General features: G+C 38.8%; 1 protein-coding gene across 2 annotated transcripts in view; it reads right to left on the minus strand.

Annotated features, from left to right (window-relative positions):
- Vav3 (vav guanine nucleotide exchange factor 3) overlaps positions 1-21,208 on the minus strand; it is a 353,521-nt gene that overhangs the window by 93,189 nt on the left and 239,124 nt on the right. For both annotated transcript variants that reach the window (XM_052179412.1, XM_052179410.1), the window contains exons 18-19: positions 14,399-14,424; positions 9,783-9,828 (exon numbers count right to left, since the gene is read on the minus strand). In XM_052179412.1, coding sequence (XP_052035372.1) covers positions 9,783-9,828; positions 14,399-14,424 — 72 coding nt within the window. The remainder of the gene's footprint in view (positions 1-9,782; positions 9,829-14,398; positions 14,425-21,208) is intronic.

Raw genomic sequence — 21,208 nt, forward strand, 5'->3', positions numbered from 1 at the left:
TCTAAAGATAACACTATCAATAAGATTATGCTAAAAGTTCATAAGTGGCCCATGATAAGGTTCTGTATATTGTAACACAAATGTTTTATCATCTCAATACTCAAATTACTGATGTTGCTTGCCATCTAAAAGGACCACCTCTACAGATGCACATCTGTAACTATTCACCTCCTCTTTGTTCCTGTTCTAAAGGTACCTGTGCAATAGGAAATACTGGCTTGGCAAGGCATGTACAGACCCGCCAGAAAGCGGGAGTGGTCCTTTGTGAACTCAGAATGAGCCTTGAAAAGGAGAAATAAATCCTCAAACCAAAAGAGACGTGAGCCAGGTGCTGTGATGTTCATTTCAGAAATCTGTTATCCTGGCAAAGGGAATTAGAAAGGTAGTCCTGAAAATAACTACAAGGGGATCAACTGCCTCAGCGAAGAACTAGTCTTATTGTTCATAGTTTAATAGAGGCTTGGAGGAAAATCAGCTATTTTAAAAACCAGAGCACACTCTCCTGCTCTGTTCACAGCTTGGATTTCTCATTCCTCTGCAATGAATCTTAACCACCGGGCTCTCCTTGCCCCACTTCTTTTCTCGAGTTTATTTCTCTCAATGTGAAATATCTTTTTACATTTACAATTATGCTCCTACCATTTCAGTTAGGATTTATATTTGATGAAAAATTAGTTTTGTATGTGACAGAAAAGATAGACGTGGGAATGACTGATTAATATGGAAATGTGACAATCTATGGAAACTGTTTCTTATTGATTGCAGACAAAGGCTCATTTACAAAAACTGTCAAGGTGCATTTGTTTCCCTAATTTAAAAGAAAAGGATCATTTTTTAAATGAGCTTTTAGAGTCACAGTTAAAAATAGTGGGTTGTTTTTTTTCCCCCCTCATCACTGTTTTGGAAACTGAAATATAAAATTTCTCTACTGAATAAGTCGTTCTGTTTAAAATCAAATCTAGAGGAAGTCAGCAATTCTATTTAGACTTGGAATGCAATCCTTTGAAATTAAAGAGGCAAGGAGGACCATATTAAACTCCAATTCAGTACCATAAGCCAGCATAGCAAAATGTTTATTTACATAAATGAAAACATCATACACATAAATTAGTTTAAAAGTAATCCAAGCCCACAGTTTCTTATTTTTCTAATTCATTTACCTTATTTGCATGTATTATGTAATTAAAAATGTTTTCTATGTTTGTAAGGCTATTTTCTAAGATACTATGCTGTACCATATTCCAAAGTATCTATATGTAGAATAGTACACAATGTTAAATCTTTACAACTAATGTGTATATATACATATGCATTTATGCAACCGAAACCTGGTGCTTTTATCTATTTCTTTTCTACCTAGAATACAAATATTGCAGAGAAGAAACATGTTGTTTTTATAATTAGCAACATGGCTGGGTTTAGTGTCACAGAAGACATGAAGTTGATGATGACAGATTGCTTCCATCCTTTAGTCTCCTAAGGACAGAAAGGGCATGAATATCAGTAATACTCATCTTGAAGAGAAAGAGATCATCGATGAAAAGGAATCTGATGAGAAATAGTTAACACAACTCCCAAGGGTAAGAACTCAGCCTTTCTGAATCACGTGTATGTATCTTTCTTACAATCAAGAAGGTTACAAGGAGCACACAAGCCTTTGCTTTCTGAAAGGATTCATGCACTTGGACATTATCTCTTCACTCACCATGCAAGGTTATCACAGTACACATAAGCAGCTTAAGTTCGCAGGAGAGAGCTACCAAAGCTTTTCCCTCCCGCTCTATCTAATCTTTAAACAGCACAACAAAGAATAACAACTGGTTATATTTTTTTTAAGCTGATGACTATGGACTTACATACAAGAGGTTATAAGTTCCACAAACGTATATAACAGTCTAGAAATATGAACTTGGTATAAAGACCACATGCTCTGACACACAAATATACTACAAGCAATCAATCTTAAAGCTCCAATACTTAGATAGGAGGAAAATTTTAAACCTGAGTATTAAAATTTAATTGGTAACTTTGACCTTGAGTGCCACTTGAGGTTAAAAAATATTACAGCAGTGCTTGGGTTTGCTTGGGATTTATGATCTCATATTCTTGAAAAAGACCCAGCACCTCCGTGTTCCTGAAATAATTGATCTGCCTGCTACAGTGTTGTTTTCCTGATACCAACATCTGTCTCAGGAAGAGAGGTACAAACTGATGAAAGCATCCTGCTATATTTAAGTAATTCAAAAGAGCTACCAGAATTTGCATTTGACACACATTACATTTATAAAAGCACTCAGGTTTAAAAAAAATAAAAATTCTTAGCCTGGTATAGAACAAGGAAACCCAGTGAAGTAATTCTTAACACAGTATACAAAGACTAGGTATAATTACTAGTAGAATGTCACAAGTGTGCAGACAAGCCATAGCACACACATGTAGCTCTCATGTTCCTTGGGCTGTGTTAGAAATCCACAAAATAAGCCCACAGTTCTTAATGAGAGTTTTCATTGTCTATCAAGTCACAGAGTCTAACAACTGAAGCCAAAACAAATCACTCTCAACCATCTCTCTCGGTTGTATCTTTTAGTGAAGTTAATCTAAAGATTTTAAAAGTTGCTTAGTAATCAGGAAATAAAGGAAATATGAATATTACAATTATGCAACTTTCTTGTGTTTTTTTTTTCAAAACAGGGTCTCAGTATGGGGCTCTGGATGTCTTAGTACTCACTGTGTAGACCAGGCTGACTTTGAACTCACAGCTGCCTCTGCCCCCTAAGTTCTGAGATTTAAGGAATTCACCACTATGTATGGCTGCAACTTCTTGATTCAATATAAATTTTATAGAAAATAGCATCTTTTTTCAAAGATTTAACTTGCAAATAGTGACTCCCCACATGACAAAATGTCCAATATTAAATACCTTGCTGTAGAACAAAATAATCAATATAATTACTGATATGAATGGGTGTTTATTACTTACTAAGCACTTTCAAAAGTACTTTGCATCTACTACGTTCCATCATGTTCTCAACATCTTGAGAACATGTTGAAGACATGTGAGGTAGGCATTCTTATGAGTCTTCTTTTATAGGTATAAAGCCACAACAGGAGAGGAAGCAAACTAAAAGGCATAAGGCAGCAGGCAAAGAACCTAGTTCATCCTAAAGTGTACATAACACATTTCAGACCCAGGCTTCCCAAACCTAGATCATGACACGGTTTATTACCGCATCATCAGGTAGAATTCAAAAAGTAAGAGAATAGCAGGACACTGGTGACACAAACTAAGAAGAGTTCACCTCTTCTCAGTTAAAACGGATGGATAAGGGAGTTCCAAACAGGAAGGGGAGAGGAAGGTCAATACAGAAGGAAGGAGATGGGGCAAATATCACCAAGGTCGTTTGATTAAAACATCAAGGTTTTGTATTACTCTATAACTAACTAAATCATATATAATACATATAAGTGTATGCATACACACACACACACACACACACATGCACACACACACATCCTAAAGGAAGTTCTGACATTAGGATTTACAATGCTCTCCACAAGAACCACAGATTAACAAAAACATCCAGCATCAGACATGAAAATCCCCTTTAGAATGGTTAGTCAGGGTGGTCCACATGACTCCCAAAACAATGGCCACTGTCCTTAGTTCCCTCTCTGAATGTAAAGAAAGCCTCTACTGCTGAAAACACTGCACACTAAGAACACGGGACCTAGATTACTTGAGCTAGATATAACCTGAAAACCTCCTTCTTATGGTCTAGCTTCCGTGCTACCAGAAAATACTTGGAAGCTGCAAATGGAGGGAAGCAATTAATAGTCCTACCCAGTTGTAGCACCTAGGAAACACAACGGTAATCGAAAAGCCAAGATATCCATACATAAGTGGCATTCACATGTTGGTGGCAACCAATAGTTCTCTAATTAGAACTACAGCCCACAAACAGGAGGAAAATCATGCCTAGTTCTAGAAACTTAGCTAACTTCCTGGAGTTAGTGAGGTCATGGATCTTAGAAGACAATCTACGGGGCTGGAGAGATGGCTCAGTGGGCATCTAAGAGCACTGACTGCTCTTCCAAGGGTCATGAGTTCAAATCCCAGCACCCACATGGTGGCTCACAACCATCCGTAAAAAGATCTGATGCCCTCTTCTGGTGTGTCTGAAGACAGCTACAGTGTACTTACATATAATAAATAAATATTTAAAAAAAAAAAGAAGAAGACAATCTACTACTGCCACATTGCTAGACCAGTATAATTGCCAACTACATTCTAAATCTTATTCTTTTTTTCTTTTTTTCTTCAGCTTTTTTTTTAATTTGATATATTTTTTATTTATATTTCAAATGATTTCCCCTTTTCTGGCCCCCCATTCCCCGAAAGCCCCATAAGCCCCCTTCCTTCCCCGTGTTCTCCCACCCACCCCTTCCCACTTCCCTGTTCTGGTTTTGCCTTATACTGCTACACTGAGTCTTTCCAGAACCAAGGGCCACTCCTCTGTTCTTCTTGTAGCTCATTTGATATGTGGATTATGTTTTGGGTATTCCAGTTTTCCAGGCTAATATCCACTTATTAGTGAGTGCATACCACGATTGATCTTTGAGACTGGGTTACCTCACATAGTATGATGTTCTCCAGCTCCATCCATTTGCCTAAGAATTTCATGAATTCATTGCTTCTAATGGCGGAATAGTACTCCATTGTGTATATATACCACATTTTTTGCATCCATTCTTCTGTTGAGGGATACCTGGGTTCTTTCCAGCATCTGGCAATTATAAATAGGGCTGCTATAAACATAGTGGAGCATGTATCCTTATTACATGTTGGGGAATCCTCTGGGTATATGCCCAGGAGTGGTATAGCAGGATCTTTAGGAAGTGACGTGCCCAGTTGTCTGAGGAACCGCCAGACGGATTTCCAGAGTAGTTGTACCAATTTGCAACCCCACCAGCAGTGGAGGAGTGTTTCTCTTTCTCCACATCCTCGCCAATACCTGCTGTCTCCTGAGTTTTTAATCTTAGCCATTCTGACTGGTGTGAGGTGAAATCTCAGGGTTGTTTTGATTTGCATTTCCCTGATTACTAATGAAGTTGAGCATTTTTGTAAAAATTTTTTTTAATATTTTTATTTTCTATACTCTTTGTTTACATTCCATTTCCCCTTTCCCAGATCCCCCCTCCCCATATGTCCCATAAACCTTCTTCTCTCCATCCATTCTCCAATCACCTCCCTCCTTTTTTTCTCTGTCCTTATATTCCCCTCCAATGCTAGATCAATCCTTTCCAGGATCAGGACTACAGCTGATAAACAACTTCAGCAAAGTGGCTGATTATAAAATCAACTCAAGCAAATCAGTTGCCTTCCTATACTCAGAGGATAAGCAGGCTGAGAAAGAAGTTAGGGAAATGACACCCTTCAGAAAAGCCACAAACAATATAAAGTATCTTGGTGTGACTCTAACCAAACAAGTGAAAGATCTATATGACAAGAACTTCAGGTCTCTGAAGAAGGAAATCTAAGAAGACCTCAGAAAATGGAAAAATCTGCCATGCTCGTGGATTGGCAGAATTAATATAGTTAAAATGGCCATCTTGCCAAAAGCAATCTACAGATTCAGAGCATTTTTAAAGATGTTTCCCTGCCATCCTTCAGGTGAGAATTCTTTGTTTAACTCTGTACCCATTTTGTAATAGGGTTATTTGGTTTTCTGGGGTCTAACTTCTTGAGTTCTTTGTATATATTGGATATTAGCCCTCTATCTGATGTAGGGTTGGTGAAAATCTTTTCCCAATTTGTTGGTTGCCGATTTGTCCTTTTGATGGTGTCCTTTGCTTTACAGAAACTTTGTAATTTTATGAGGTCCCATTTGTCAATTCTTGATCTTAGAGTATAAGCTATTGGTGTTCTGTTCAGGAACTTTCCCCCTGTGCCGATGATGTCCTCAACTGTCTTCCCCAGTTTCTTTTCTATTAGCTTCAGAGTGTCTGGCTTTATGTTGAAGTCCTTGATCCATTTGGAGTTGAGCTTAGTACAGGGAGACAAGGATGGATCAATTCGAATTCTTCTGCATGCTGACCTCCAGTTGAACCAGCACCATTTGTTGAAAAGGCTATCTTTTTTCCATTGGATGTTTTCAGCCCCTTTGTCAAGGATCAAGTGGCCATAGGTGTGTGGGTTCATTTCTGGATCTTCAATCCTGTTCCATTGATCTGCCTGCCTGTCACTGTACCAATACCATGCAGTTTTTAACACTATTGCTTGGTAGTATTGCTTGAGGTCAGGGATACTGATTCCCCCAGAATTTCTTTTGTTGTTGAGAATAGTTTTAGCTATCCTGGGTTTTTTGTTATTCCAGATGAATTTGAGAATTTCTCTTTCTAACTCTATGAAGAATTGAGTTGGGATTTTGATGGGTATTGCGTTGAATCTGTATATTGCTTTTTCCAAAATGGCCATTTTTTTTTATTCGATATAATTTATTTACATTTCAAATGATTTCCCCATTTCTAGCCCCCGACTCCCCGAAAGTCCCGTAAGTCCCCTTCTCTTCCCCTGTCCTCCCACCCACCCCTTCCCACTTCCCCGTTCTGGTTTTGCCGAATACTGTTTCACTGAGTCTTTCCAGAACCAGGGGCCACTCCTCCTTTCTTCTTGTACCTCATTTGATGTGTGGAGAAATGGCCATTTTAACTATATTAATCCTGCCGATCCATGAGCACGGGAGGTTTTTCCCATTTTTTGAGGTCTTCTTCTATTTCATTCTTCAGAGTCTTGAAATTCTTGTCATACAGATCTTTCACATGTTTGGTAAGAGTCACCCCAAGGTACCCACAGATAAGTATAGCTACTGCCTCTCCTCAAAGAAGCTTCTCTTTAGAGCAAATGAAGACCATTACAGAAAGCCATCACTGGACCCATCCAATATACAGATCGATAGATAGGGGAGTCAAGTCAAATGGATATATCTGTATCTCGGCTCTCACCTCTCCAGCTCAGGGTCCAACTCAAAGGAAGGAGCATAACAACCAAAGGAAGCAGAATACCAAGATGCTTGTGAATCAGTCGCTCTCAGAAATGGTTGCATAATCAAGATCTGAACAATAGCAACATCAATAGACATAATAGCTGGGAAAGGGGGAAATCTCATGGGATCACACTCCTAAACAAAGCAGTACAGGTAACTGATGACTGCTGAGAAGAGGAGAGTCAGTCTCTCCCAGGGATGAACCCTCTAATTGATTGTCTGATACAAAGTGAAACCACATGCACACAAACAACAAAAACAGACTCAGGTATTTATATATTTGTGCATATATATATATATATATATATATGTATATATATTTATATATGCATGCATAGGTTATATGTATATGCATACATATTGTATAACAATAATAATGGTGAAGAAGAGGCTATCAATTTGGGGAGGGGAGGAAGGAGTTGAAGGGAAGAGACTTGGGAGAGATTAGATTGAGGGAGGGGATGGAGAAGAAGTGATAATTATATTTTCACACACACACACACACACACACACACATATATATATATATATATATATATATATATAGAGAGAGAGAGAGAGAGAGAGTGCAAGAGAGTCAACATCTAAGAAAAATATATAGTCATTCACTAATTCATGTAACAAATGTTTATTAAGTCTTCTGTACACTGAACTATGTATTAAAGTCCTTTCTAACAATAAAAGTCTATGTGTGATTTAGTTTTGTACAAGTCTCTGAAATTTGAACCTGATGAAATATGTACATTTGCCCCGCCCCCAATAGTCTGCTTATTTTTCTACAATCCATTCTTATGGGGTTCTAGAAGGCAATCAGTGTATTACAACTTAGAGGTGTCAATGATATTAGTGCGAAAAGAGGGTGGGACAGTCAAAAGAACTTCTCCAGCAAAGACACCAATGGCAAACCCTTCTCCTAGAAAGCTGTGAGTATGTTCAGCCCGTTGTATGGATATCTGTTTAAACGCCTTGGATAAACACGCCCCAAGAATTGTGAAAATCTTCTGAACAACAGTCACATCAGTTGCTCACAAGACAATTGTCAAACAGGGGCTCATCCTGAGCAAAGAATCCTGGCAGGTCAGCAGCAGGAAGAGGCGGAACCACAAAAGCTGCCAAGCTCAACTCATACCTCAGGGCTGATCCAGGCGGGGCCAACGGAAGGGACCCGTGGAACCTCACTGCGGCCACAACCACACAAGCATCACCCATTTGTTTCTTCATAGAAATGTGGTGAATGGAAAGTGTGCTCACATGCAAAGATCAAAACTACAGGAAAACATCCTATAATGTACAGACATAGTTTTTAAATATTTGTAAACTTATTCTTCATGCAGGACTTTATCTGTTTTGTTACTGATCTACTTGGCCATATCTGTAATCTGAAAATTCACCATATTTTCTTTTAAACAATCTAAAGGATTGTAGAAAACTGGCTGTGGAATAAATTATAAAGAGTTAAATGTGCCATCTTCTGACTTTATAAGTAAACGTATTTCTCTGCAGGGAAACAGACTAAATAAAAATGCCCAGAGGAGAAAAAGAAATTTCAAAATAACACTTTTAAAAGCCAGATTATTTTCTGAAATAAAAATACAATTCACAGGAAACAATAAAGAAACACTGCTTACACAATCAACACACTCCTATTAAAAACAACGAATGAGTTCTCTTCTAAATGTCATCATATAGACTCCTTACAAAAGATCTTGGCTTGGGAAAGTCAAAACTATTAAAAAGTAAAACAGAACCCAGTGTTTTTTTGTTTTTAATGGCATTAATTTTGTTCTGTAGTTAAAAGAGTTAAACAGACGTTGGGATATAAGTAAGTCAATTTCTAGCCAGAGGCAACAAGGCTTCCTTCTACAATCTCTATTATCTCAAACTGGTAGGGCCAGCCTGGGTGTGGTTTCAGTTAAAGAAAGCTTTGGAAAAGCAACTTTACAGCTAGAGGAACAGTGATGTGAATGAAAATGTGTATCTAAACTGTAATCCAGATCCAGCAGGGCTACCTTGCTTTTCACAGTACACTAGGTGGACTATGAAATTAACGTATTTAAACACTTTATCTAGGAATTCCTTTACACCTCCAAGGACAGGATCATGCCCAGAATAGAATGTTCAGTGACTAAACTGTGCAAGGAGTTTCTTAATGGGTGAAAAAGTAATATACTAAAATAGCAATAGGGCAAACTTCACAATGTTAGGGAAAAAAGGTTTTTTGATTGTTTTGTTTATTTGTTTTGTTTTCTTTTGTTTGCAACTGAATCATTGGTCTCCAGAAGACACTTGTTCTGAGAGACCTGACAGCCACTTTTCTGAGGTCAGGTCTTATAAATAGAGAATAAGAAACCATCCCCAAATGGGGAGGGTAGCAGTTGCCTGCTCCCCCTTGCCCTCTAAGAACAGTGGCAGAGAGCTGGTTGTTTTGCCTGCCTGATGTGGGAGGGAAATGAGGAGGGTGCTGGCTATGTTAGCATTAGGCAGGCACCCTGAGGCTGTTCAGTAAGCAAATAACCAGCTCATACCAGCTCAACTGCTGATGGTCAAAGCCCAAGGAGGTGGAGGTTAGTCACCCAGGAATGATTTGCACTTTAGACCTTTACCTCCTGGTCACAAGGTATAGACCAAACTGTGAGAACAAAGGCCAGCAATGAAGCTGACTTTCCACAGCAATTTCCATATATTTCATAGTCACTTAACTGCAGTTATCATAGGTAGGATATACAATGAGAAACAGACCTGGATCCACCTGTCTGGAAGCTCTCCGAAGTCCATTGGTCCGTTTCTGTAAGGAAAACAAAACAAGACAGACACATTGGTGATGTGGTGTAGGATCATTGTAGAAGGGAGGCTCTGGCAACAACTAGAATCATGGCTAACTGTGAACAGAATGTGGTTTGAATGTTTCTATTTATAATTTAATATAATTCCTCTAATAAGTTTCTATTAGACTATCATTACATTTTATAAGTCATTGAAATGAACAGAAGTATTTTTGTTTGCCTTATTTATGTGTCATACCCTAATAATTCTTAACGTCATAGGATTATAGGATATAAGAAAACCAACCTCATTCATAATTAAAAATACTTCCAGCAAAGAAATATGAATAACAGCCTTAAGCAGATATGTAAAAATTCTTACTCAAGTATTTCTGGGTCATGATAGACCAATGACTGAAAAAAGCATATAATCTCAAACCAAAGACCCAGAATTCTGGCTCCAGAAAATACTTAACTGATAATGTGTTTTAATTATAGATGAAACTTTATATTTAAAAAATGCATGCAGCTCATGAAGAAAAAACACCTACCAATTACTATAGGAAGAAAATTCCTTTAAAAAGATCAAAATCAAAATCAAAAACAAAGAACAACCAATCATACTTAAAAAAAAGAAAGGAAGAAACCACAGCTGGATAAGAGATTTTAAACCTGAAATGAATTGTTACCATTTGATTTCATAAGCATTGAACTCTTTGTTACTTGATAACTACAGAACTCTTTAGTTCTGATTACTCAGAACTAATAATGGATTTATTTTTCTTTTATTTTTTGTTATACAAGTAGATGTGAAGTTGTGTGTAGGACCACTGAATCATTGAGCATTTCATAAGAGGAACTTTCTTTTTATGTGTGTTGGAATTTGTCATTGTGGGTACAGGGACATGGTTTTGCCAGAGAAACCAGAATTTTAAGCACACATAAGCTGTGGATTTTTCTCAGGGTGGCTTCTCAGGTTGGTTTCATTCATAAGTTAAATTACTGAAATGTTGAAATGGGTGGCTTAATACCTCAAGGTACTCAAAGCCATGTCCTGAAGTTCTAGGGTTCTTGGGTAAAGCAAAGTAGAGAAAGTTTAAACCTGGGATTTTTATTTTCACCTCAACCACTTTCAAAACATGACTGTAAAAGACTAATATGATCATTAAAGTCTGCAGGGATTTCTTATCCCTTAGTTGAGTTAGCAGGTTGTCTGTGCTAGGAAAACCATGAGAAAGAATCACTGTTGCCCTGGACTACTTGGTGGCCGAGACATAAATAGAGAAGGCATGAACTTTACAGATCCTCCTCTGAAAATATGAAAGAAAACGGCTGCCAAAACCAAACTCTTTCTTACCAAAACTGAACAATTTTTGAGCTCTCTATAAAAAGAGCACCAAACAACACAGGTCATGACACTTTCAACAGAAACAATATGGCGCCAGCGGTTGCTTCCCGCCAGTACCATCACCTTAACCAACAGCAGAAACTGTCTTGCCCTCTTTTACTTTGGGCTTAAGATTAAAGCAGGCAACACAGTGCAGCTAATGATCATATAGAAAAGGAAATCATCTTCAAAGTTAAACCATTCTGCTTGTGTTTCCCCATCCTTCAGGGAAAATTATAACAGCAATTACTTCGCCAGGATGCTGCTGAGGGTTCATCTGTCTTACGCGGTTGGATCATTAAGTGATTCTTTAGTGTTGTTATGATTATTAACTTGGTGGAGTTGTGAAAGTTTAAATTCACACAAAGGATACGTTCTAGAAACTAGAGCATCTCTATTTTGTTGTGGTTTTGAACTAAGGTCTTACTATGCTGCTGAAGCTGATATCAAATCCATATGTGCAAGAGCTCCTCTGGCCTCCACCTCCCCAGGAGCTGAGCTTCCGGGCATGTCACTGCGCGCCACTTGCCTTTCCCTTCCTCCTGAAAGTCGTTTAAGCCAGTTACCCTAAAACCAGAGACTTTTCTGCAGGAGAGGTAGGCAGTAAAATAGACTATATATTAAATTAATACTACACTCAAAGGGAAATTCCCAACTACAAAACTCCCAAATACTAAACTACCTTTGGAGAAACCGTGATTAACTATACTTTAAAAGCACCTGACAAACATATCTTTTTTTTTTACTGTAAAAATTACAAAATATGTTAAAATCTTTTTGAAATGCAGAATTCAATGACCCTCTCTCACCGTTTTTCTCTTGTGGCTGGAGAGACACGGTCTTTAGGTAGAGGTTGGGAAAGAACAGACATACCTGGAAATCACAGACCCAGGAGACACGGGAGTTGGTCTCTGGAGTCTGACTCTTTTGTTCTACCTAGGGAGGTTGGGGAGGCAAACCTAATTTTATAAGCATTCAGTAATTATTCCCTGCTTCACTGCCTTGTCTTTACTTACTATTTAAAAAAAAAATGTGTATTGTCTAAAAATCCTGTCTTCTTTGAGGAAAAAGAACTAATTCTCTCTGTTGATTTTTACTAGCAGTATAAGGGAAAGCTTCCTTTGTTTGTATAGAAGTTGGCTTTGGCTCCTCTGCATTGGGGAACAGATGTAGTGCTGCTTAGATAGACATGCAGTCAGACACTTGCTTTGGGTAGTTTGGAGGATCCCTGAAGGCCCAGACTGCAGGGCAGGTGACAGCCCAGGCACAGCAATGCAGGCCTGTGTGTCCTGTGGTTCTGGGACCTGCCTTGAGAATGAAGCCAATTTTTTTTAAAAAAATCTCCCAATCATACAATCATAGCAACAGAAAAGAAATCAAAGGTGGAGTAGGAGAGATAGAAAGTCTTTCAAGAAAGAAAACAAAATAAACACCACATTCTCGATATTTTTTGCTGTACTTTCTCCTAAAATGAAGCCATTTCCAAATGAGTTGGCTAGCCTCAGAGCGAGCTGTCATCTCGCACGCAGACAAAGTGGAGGCCGTTAGTAAAGTTAAACATTAAATGAAAATTTCACTTATTACATTCAAAAGTTAAGAAAACCACTACAACACTGATGCTACATTTTTGAATTTTCAACATGAAAATTAATTTCTTTTTATTAAGAGGCTCACATGTAATTTTAAGGGTATAAATGTGTCTGAGAGAATTATTTAATATCATGTGATAATGATTAACTACTTCTTATTAGCATATTTTCCTTCTGCAAATACACCCACTTCATATTACTCCCTTGAAATAAAATGAAATCATTTTCTTAGGAAAAAAATAATACACATGTCTAATAGGATAAATGTGAAGTAACTTTGAGTTGCAGCCAAGGACTAAGAGCAGTGTGTTTAGCAAGGTCATACCCTCTAAGAAGAATCCTGACAACTCTGACATAAACACATCCCTTCCTGTCTAAGAAACGTAACAGAAATTTGGGGGTAACTTGGGGTTAGCATAAAGACATCATTATGTTCTAATTTTCATTCAGGAAATAGTGTTACCTTATTATATGTTCCTGGTCTAAACTCTATCCTGACACTCATTTAAGTAGGCACACTGAACAGTTGCATCTGGCGCGAGGTTCCTCATGCCACACGCCTGATAGCTTGCCCTCAGAAGTTACACACATACAATAAAGGAGAGATAAGACACTCTGAGGGCATTTCCCCCATGGTTTCCATATTTTTACCAACTATATAAATACTAGCTGATAAAAAACATGCTCATAATGTAGGGGCATATTGGCCTGGGATTGTTTTGGTTTTGATTGTTTGGGATTGATTTTACTGGTTTCTTTTTTGAGTTTGGCTTTTTATTTTGGTTTTGGTTTTGTTTGTTGGTGCTGAAAACAGAGGCATTTTCAAAGACAGATAATAGAAACTTAGTAAACAGACTGCTGTTATTTTTTCACTCTGGGATTCGACCTTATATTTCTTACTCATTATATATATATATATATATATATATATATATATCTTATATTTAATTTTGTCTGTTTTTTTTAAATCATTTGCTATTTTATTTTTTTCAGAGTCAGGTAAAACTTTTTTAACTTTTGACTGATGGCCAAAATAATGGTGTTCTGAGGTCTGTCATATTTACACTCTTTCCAGTGTTTAGAAGTAGCTTTATTCTGAGAGATATAAGTATGAGCCACATATTTTTAAGCCGTTGGGAGTCAGGCTCTGTTAAACCAAAAGGAAATGTTATCAGAGCTTGATTTGATGAATGCGACTCCGTACTGACCAAGTTTGTGCTGAAAGGGGGAAAATGTTACAAAGCCGAACCTAGATGTGTGGTAAAAGTACGTCAGAAGCTACTACGGGCAGCAAAACGACAGTTCAGGGTGGGCGACAGGTCTACCAACTTCCTGAGAGGGGCCGCCCTCCCCAGCACACAGAGCCGCTCCTTCTCCTCCAGTCTGAGTGAGGGCAAAAGAGCGGCTTTTACCCTCGACCTAAGGCTTCCAGACAACAACCGTGAAAATTCCCGATTCAGCTCGTGTTTTGACAAGCACCTGGTGGCTCCCTCCATTTCAGCTTCACTCAGTTCATCAGGAAAGGCACATTTAACACGGTAAGAGCTCAAGCCTGTTGAAGTTAGCAAACAGCTTGAAAGGCAAAGCTTACAGAAAAAGTTGAAATGTCAATCTTACCTCTGATGGTTTGAATGGCCCTTGTTCTGAAACAAAGGTAAAAATTGGCATGGTCAGTGCGGTGGTTTGGTTTGGTTAGCAGCCTTAGCTTGTCCTCTGCAGCGGAGCGGAGCGAGAACACTGCTGCTTTGTTTTCTTAACTGATACCTGTAATATACTTCCAGGGTCCCTCGGGCTGGGCTGTAATTGTTTAGCAACCCAGGTTCTCTTACCTTATTGGCTAGTGAGGAAGGTGACTCATATTCCTAAATGACTTGTGGGTTAAGCTTAACTATTCCAACTGTTTCTTAAGCAAAGTCAATCCAGCCTCATAAAACTCCTTAAAACAAGGACTTACACTAATTTATATGCAAGATTCAATCCTGAGATGCAAGTCTCTCTTTCAACACATTTTAAGATCCAAACACACTGTTTAATGATACTGTGCAGACTAGTTCCTGCAACTGCAACCCAACACAGCAGAGCATGCCACGTGAGAAGGTTTCCATTAACTGGCAATAATATCTTTTATTTTAGAGAAAGTATACTTTGGTTTACAGACACTTAAACAAACAAAACCGCCTCAGTCAAGATTCAATTCCAACACTCTTTCACCTTACTTCATGTATTTATAAACAGGTACACCATCTTTTTACTATTGTTTGGTTCCTAAAACTGATTCACACTTACAGAGTCTTGAGACCTTCAGGTGAGCAACCTGGTTGGGGGGGGGGGGGCAAAAGAGCGCAGGCTGCTGATGGAAAACTGATCTGCGGGCTTTCCCCTTCCCTCCCCCACAGTTAGCAGCATCTAAACAAGTTATAACTTCTCTCGCTGGAATGAAAACCCCCTCACTGCTGGGAGCCCATGCCTGCACTTTTCCCATCCAAAATAACCTCTAAGAAAGCATCTGAGAAAGAAAAAGAAAAAAACGGATGCAACCAAAGGAGACCTCAGGAGAGCAAAGGCAGAGCTGGATACAGCTCTGTAGACTGTTTCCTTAAAAGGCCCCAACCATCCACTGGGCCAGAGTTCACAGGGAAAGCTCCTACCAGGACACCTGCCCTGCTAGAGCAGGCTGCTTACACAAGGAGACTGCCTGGGGCAGGGAACGGAAGGTCTCTTTGTGGACTTTCACTTTTTTTTTCTTTTCTGTTTTTCTTTCTTTCTTTCTTTCTTTTTTTTCATTTTAAAGGATAACTCCAGATTAATGGGATTGGACACTCCATGAGCAGAAAGTCACCTTCTGGAGAAAATCTAAGTCTGCTTCCCTTTGTCAGTTTCAAACCCCAGCACCCTGGCATTACAGATGACTGGCTGCCTCCTACGACGGTATCTTTGTGAGTTCTGAAACCAGCTTTTACAAAGGAATATTCCTGGGCAGAAAGGCTAGCTCACTTCTGTTGCTCCCCTATAGAAACATGCTTCGGGAGATAGAATACCCACGACCTGAGAGAGGGGGCTGAGAAGGGACGCTACGAGAGTTCTCTTTCTGCCAGACCCAGAATACGCTGCTTAACTGAACTTAGAGTTTCTGCTGTTTTGTTTCTCCCAAAGCCCCCACACTCCTTGTGTGTGTGTGTGTGTGTGTGTGTGTGTGTGTGTGTGTGTGTGTGTGTTCTATGATGATAATGGTATATCCATGTGGATAAACTTACCTGTCTGTGGTGGAAAACAGTTTGATACCTGTTACCTTCCTTCGTTGCTTCTCCACTGTACACCGTGATACAGGGTCACTCACTGAACCCAGACCTTGCCATTTCAGATGGGATTCACCTGTCCCCATTCCTGTGCTGGGTTACTGCGGTACACCACCACACTTGGCTTTTATGTGAGTTCAGAGCTGTTCTAAACTCAGGAGCTCATCCTTGTCCAGCAAGCCTTTTTCCCCTTAGAGACATCTCCCTAGCCACTGAGCCTGTGTCCTTAGAAGTGCACCTGGAGTCCCCATTTCACTGGTACCCTGAAAAACGTAGGTATTCCAGGATGTCCCAAATTACCATCTTCTTCTGCTGGTAAGTCAGATGAATAGTCAAAAGTACCAATCATAAACCACAGGCCACAAAGCAGGAGTAGAGCTTAAGTTTTCTACGGAAAGACACTAAGGAAAGCTAAGGTACTACCAGGAGATCCCTGATGTAGCATTTCTCATTTCTTTCAGATTTGGAGTTGATTACTGAACATGTACTTTTTAAATTTTAAATATCTTTTTTTTAAATGATTCTTTGCATGGGAATGTTTTGATGCCCTTGTGAAGCAGGTGTTCTACAACACTTTTCAAATGTATTATTTGTTGCTCAAAACTGAAAAATCACCTCATGTGCCATTCAAGTTCATGACAGTCAGCTTCCTGAGGTCTCTCTGGGTGCTGCTTGGGAAAAGCAAACAGTGGGATTGAGGTTTCTACCTTACTCTTCAGAAAACCACACCTCTTCCCGTTCAAGGAAGAGAAGACCCTCCTTCACGAGCTTTTCCTATCTCGAGACGTAGGACTGGCTATAAGACAGTCATTTCTTCCCATGAGTGTTACCAACAACAGAATCCAGGAAGGCGTGAGGGTCTGGTACGGTTGGGATCAGACTGATACCCATGAAGAACAAATAGGACTAGGCTGACTTTGTTTCAATGTGCTCTCCTTCCCTCCTTCCCACCACTTGCCACCTTCCTTTAGAGCAACATCAAGGAAATCTATTTTCCACATCACCCTGAGTTGAGGCACTAAAAGTCACTTTACACAAAGCCTTCCAGTGTGAAGCAGGGACTCAGAGCTGGATAGGTCTCCAGCAACAGCATCACAGGAGTCCTTAGATGGTGCTGGCCTTTCCCCTTCACAGTCTATTTCCCACCCCTACAGCCACCGAGGACACAGGCTCTTCACTTCCATAGACTCAGCAAAGAGTAGCCAGTGCCCTGAACTAGCTGCGTTAAGCAAAGCACACATATATACATTCTTGAAATCTGAGTTCTTATATCATACCATATATAGTAAGTTTCTGTTTTAAAATCTATTCTGTTCAGAAATTCTTATCCAAGGTCCTTTGTTTATACTTTGGAATTTTGGACAGTGGCAATAACATTAAACTGGACTGACTCCTTTATAGACATATTTTTAATTCACATGTGCATTAATCCAACAGCTCATTAATTTACAGGATTGCAGGGGTAACATGCAAGGAAAATCCAACTACTACCCTAGTTCAGATGTATTTCAAAGTAAAAGTTTGTTCTCTCTAGAAAAATAGAACAATTACCTTCCCTAAAAAGTGTTTGATGGGAAAGTTGATCCCAGTTTGAAGCCTCCAGTTCTACCCTTCCCTTTCTCTTGGTATCAATCCAAATATACTGTGGCAGGAGCTTGTAATGCTAAAAAATTCTGTATGCATGGGACAGCAATAACAACTTGGATAATAAGAGCTAGTTATTATCAAGTCTTTGGCTGAATTCTGACCTAGGAAAAAAGGTTGCTGGTTGAAAGTCAATGAAAATTCTCTCTCTCTCTCTCTCTCTCTCTCTCTCTCTCTCTCTCTCTCTCCTTTTTTATCCCTCTCTCATGGGAAAAGAATAGTAATTCAATTCTTTAAGTTTCTAAAAGTTTTTAATCCTCAACTTGTCTGCACCCTGCAGCTTTCTTCTCAGGCTCCTATTGATCAAACTATAAAATGTTCTTTCCCTTTCAGGAACTTTCTAGATGGTGACTTACAGGCCCTCAAGGGGTTTGAGCCTTGAATTCTTTCATCATGACTCAACCAGCTTAACGTACTTCTGGGAAGTGGTGTAGCTAAGGTGCTTGGAGCCCTTGCTGAGAGCCATCGCTGAAGCCACAGAGCTCAAAGGACATATTGGGTAAAATAATAATTGTCACTGAAGTTTTAGATTCACATTCCATAATGTGCTTGTTTAAGTGCCAAATTCAGTCCTGTCATATTTTTTTCCTGATATAATTGGCTCTCAATTCATACCTTATTACACAATTTATTGTCTTTTATCAGAAGTTCTATTTAAGACCAAACAAGCCAATGCCCAGTAAGATTGGTTGTTCCAAGAGGGGCCACATAAAAGCAGCTACTGATGTTATTAGGGAAGGAACCCAGCCATCACGGCTAGCACACTGTTGCTATAACACATACAACAACATTGAACAAAGTTTGAAAGATGGCATTTAAGTGTTATGCTCACTGTTTTGATCTACAATGGTGTTTTGGGAAAGAACAGAAAGCCACACTCCATAAATAATACCTGGTTGGAGGTAGGGGTGATTTCTACTTAAATCTAGTAAAAAACAGTTTCCAATTCTTCTTTCTTAAAAAAAAAAAAAAAAACAATTATTAATGCATCACTAAGCTGACCCTAACTGTCAAATAAAAGGTAAAATAACTATTCTTGCATATAAAATTGTCTTGATGAATCAAAAAAGATGACTCATTTATACAAAAGGTTTAAGTGCCCTCACACAGAAGCAAAGTCACCTCTTGGTAATGAAATCAGAGATCAAGGCTCAGTTTGTTCAATTAACATGATAAAAAGGCCTGGTGGTAAAAGACTGAAATAACATTTTACTCTACAAGTTTCACCATATCTTAAAATATGCAATGCTATTTATAAAAGAGCCTGTTTTTAGATATGGATTTGTACAGGTTCTAGGCAAGAACCTCACAGCTTTAAAAGCCAGCAGGATACTAAGGCAACTCCATTCCTATTAGAGTAGGCCACAGCAGCAGCAGGAGCAGCAGCTGACCTAGATAAAGGAGCAATTAAACAGATAAGCAAATGGAGATCTGCTTTGGCTAAATATTAGAGCAGCTGAGGCTTGTGTTCTTACTGAAGGAAAAGATACATTAAACCAAAATTGTGCACATTAAACCAAAGTTGTGTACATTAAACCAAAGTTGTCTGTTCCAGCAATATTTGCATCCGGTGCTACTCTCTTTCTCTTTTTGTTTAATCTGGAAGATGTAAAAAGAAAAAATCTATATTGATCGCTGTCAGGAGACGAAGGGGACAAAGCAGGCTTAGTCACATAGTCTTATGTTACTACCAAGCAAGATCCTAAATAAGCCTGAAGTTTGGAGCCTGGGATTAGCCCTTCCCCACGGTGTGCTGTGAGAAGGAAACACCACCCTAGAGTTGCATCAGCTTTGGTGACTTGCTAAGAGTCTCATATGATGACACTCACACCTGTTCATTACTATCACTGGGAAGTTTGGCAAAGACTTCAGAGCCTTTGTGAGTGGTGATCATCAAGGCTTCTGCGGTGAATGAGCAGGAGTCAAGTGAGTTCAGTAAAAGAGGTAGAGTAGAATTTCCTCATGGTCTTTATTTACGGTCATGCAGATCCCCAGGCATTAATGAAAACTACCCAACCTTCAAATGTGTTTCCAAGTTCCATAGTTTGTCTTATGAGGGGGGGAAAAATGTATGTTTTTCTACTACTTCAGATATACTTAAGGTAATAATCTGTCATGCTCACATATTAATATGAATAGATTGCTTCATTCAAAAATGCAGTGCATTTTTTTGCCAAGTAATTATTATTTCCAGGGTGAATGAAGACTCAATAGATTTAAAGGATAATAGAGCATGAAATAGAAAAGGTTTCTAAATCAAGAGAAGACAACGTCTAAACAATAAGGCAAACTTCCACAATCAAAGTGAGCAAGCTCTTTTACAGCCTGATGGTTAATCTTTAGCTTCATATTGTATTGTTGGAACTGTGTTTATATTGAAATAGTTCTATTATAGGCGAAGAGATAACTTGACTTTAAATGTCCCACCTTTGGACTTGGCACAAGGGGATAGATTCAAAAGATAAGAAACATATTCCCCACATTTTTCTTCATTTCTACACCAAAGGCTCAGAGAGCCTACAAGAGAAATTCATATGATCATTGGATGATCATGGTGATATCAATGATTGGCAACTGAGTAAAACAGGAACTAAGAAAGGGCCCATTTGGGATTGGTAAGGCAAAAGAGGATAATATTCCATTCCCTCTAGAGGCAGCAGTAAGAGCTAAAACAAACAAATGAAAACAAACAAAACATCCCAACAATAAAACTGACTAAATCAGGAAGTAGATTTATATAAAAGAATGTTTTGTTGTTGTTGCTGCTTTTTTGGCACCAGATGTTCTGTGATCTGTTTCTTTTTCTTTTTTTCTTTTTTATTTTTTATTTTTTTATTTTTTTTGCCTCTTATTAGCCTACCCAAGGTGTACTGCCTGGAAATCCATGCTTAGGGCATAAGCCTTTCCTTGTGTAACTACCCTGAAAGGAATGTTAAAGGTCTACTTAGCTTATTTCATGTCTAAAGTACAACCCAGGGATTCACAGAATAAGGGCTTTTGTTTGTTTGTTTGTTTTGTTTCATTTGTCAACCATCTTATCAAGCTTTTATCTCCACAAGCAAGGAACCCAAGCCTGGATAAACTCCCACACCCACCGCTTCTAGATTTAAGATGCTCGTGATCTTCAAGGCTCAGGACCCTCACTTATCTATTACTCGAGTGGGTTACCCATCCACATATTCGAACACCAGGTCTTCCCTTAGGTCAAAACATCAACTGCATATGGTTGATTCTAATTAGAGAGATCAGCCAGATGGCAATTATCATAAATGTGATAAACGGTATGATAAAGTTAATTACAAGATGCCAGGAAAACACAGACAACTGATGGACTAAGAAAGGCCAGGCATGCAGAGTCCCAGAAAGCCTTCCAAATGAGGTAACACTTGCTTGAGTTTTCAAGAACTGAATAGAACAAGGAAGGAAACACTAAATGAGAAACAAAGAAGATGTATATGACAAAGTAGTTGAAGAACTGTGAATAGGC

This window comes from Apodemus sylvaticus, chromosome 4, assembly GCF_947179515.1.
Source record: "Apodemus sylvaticus chromosome 4, mApoSyl1.1, whole genome shotgun sequence".
NCBI classification, from domain to species: Eukaryota; Metazoa; Chordata; class Mammalia; order Rodentia; family Muridae; genus Apodemus; species Apodemus sylvaticus.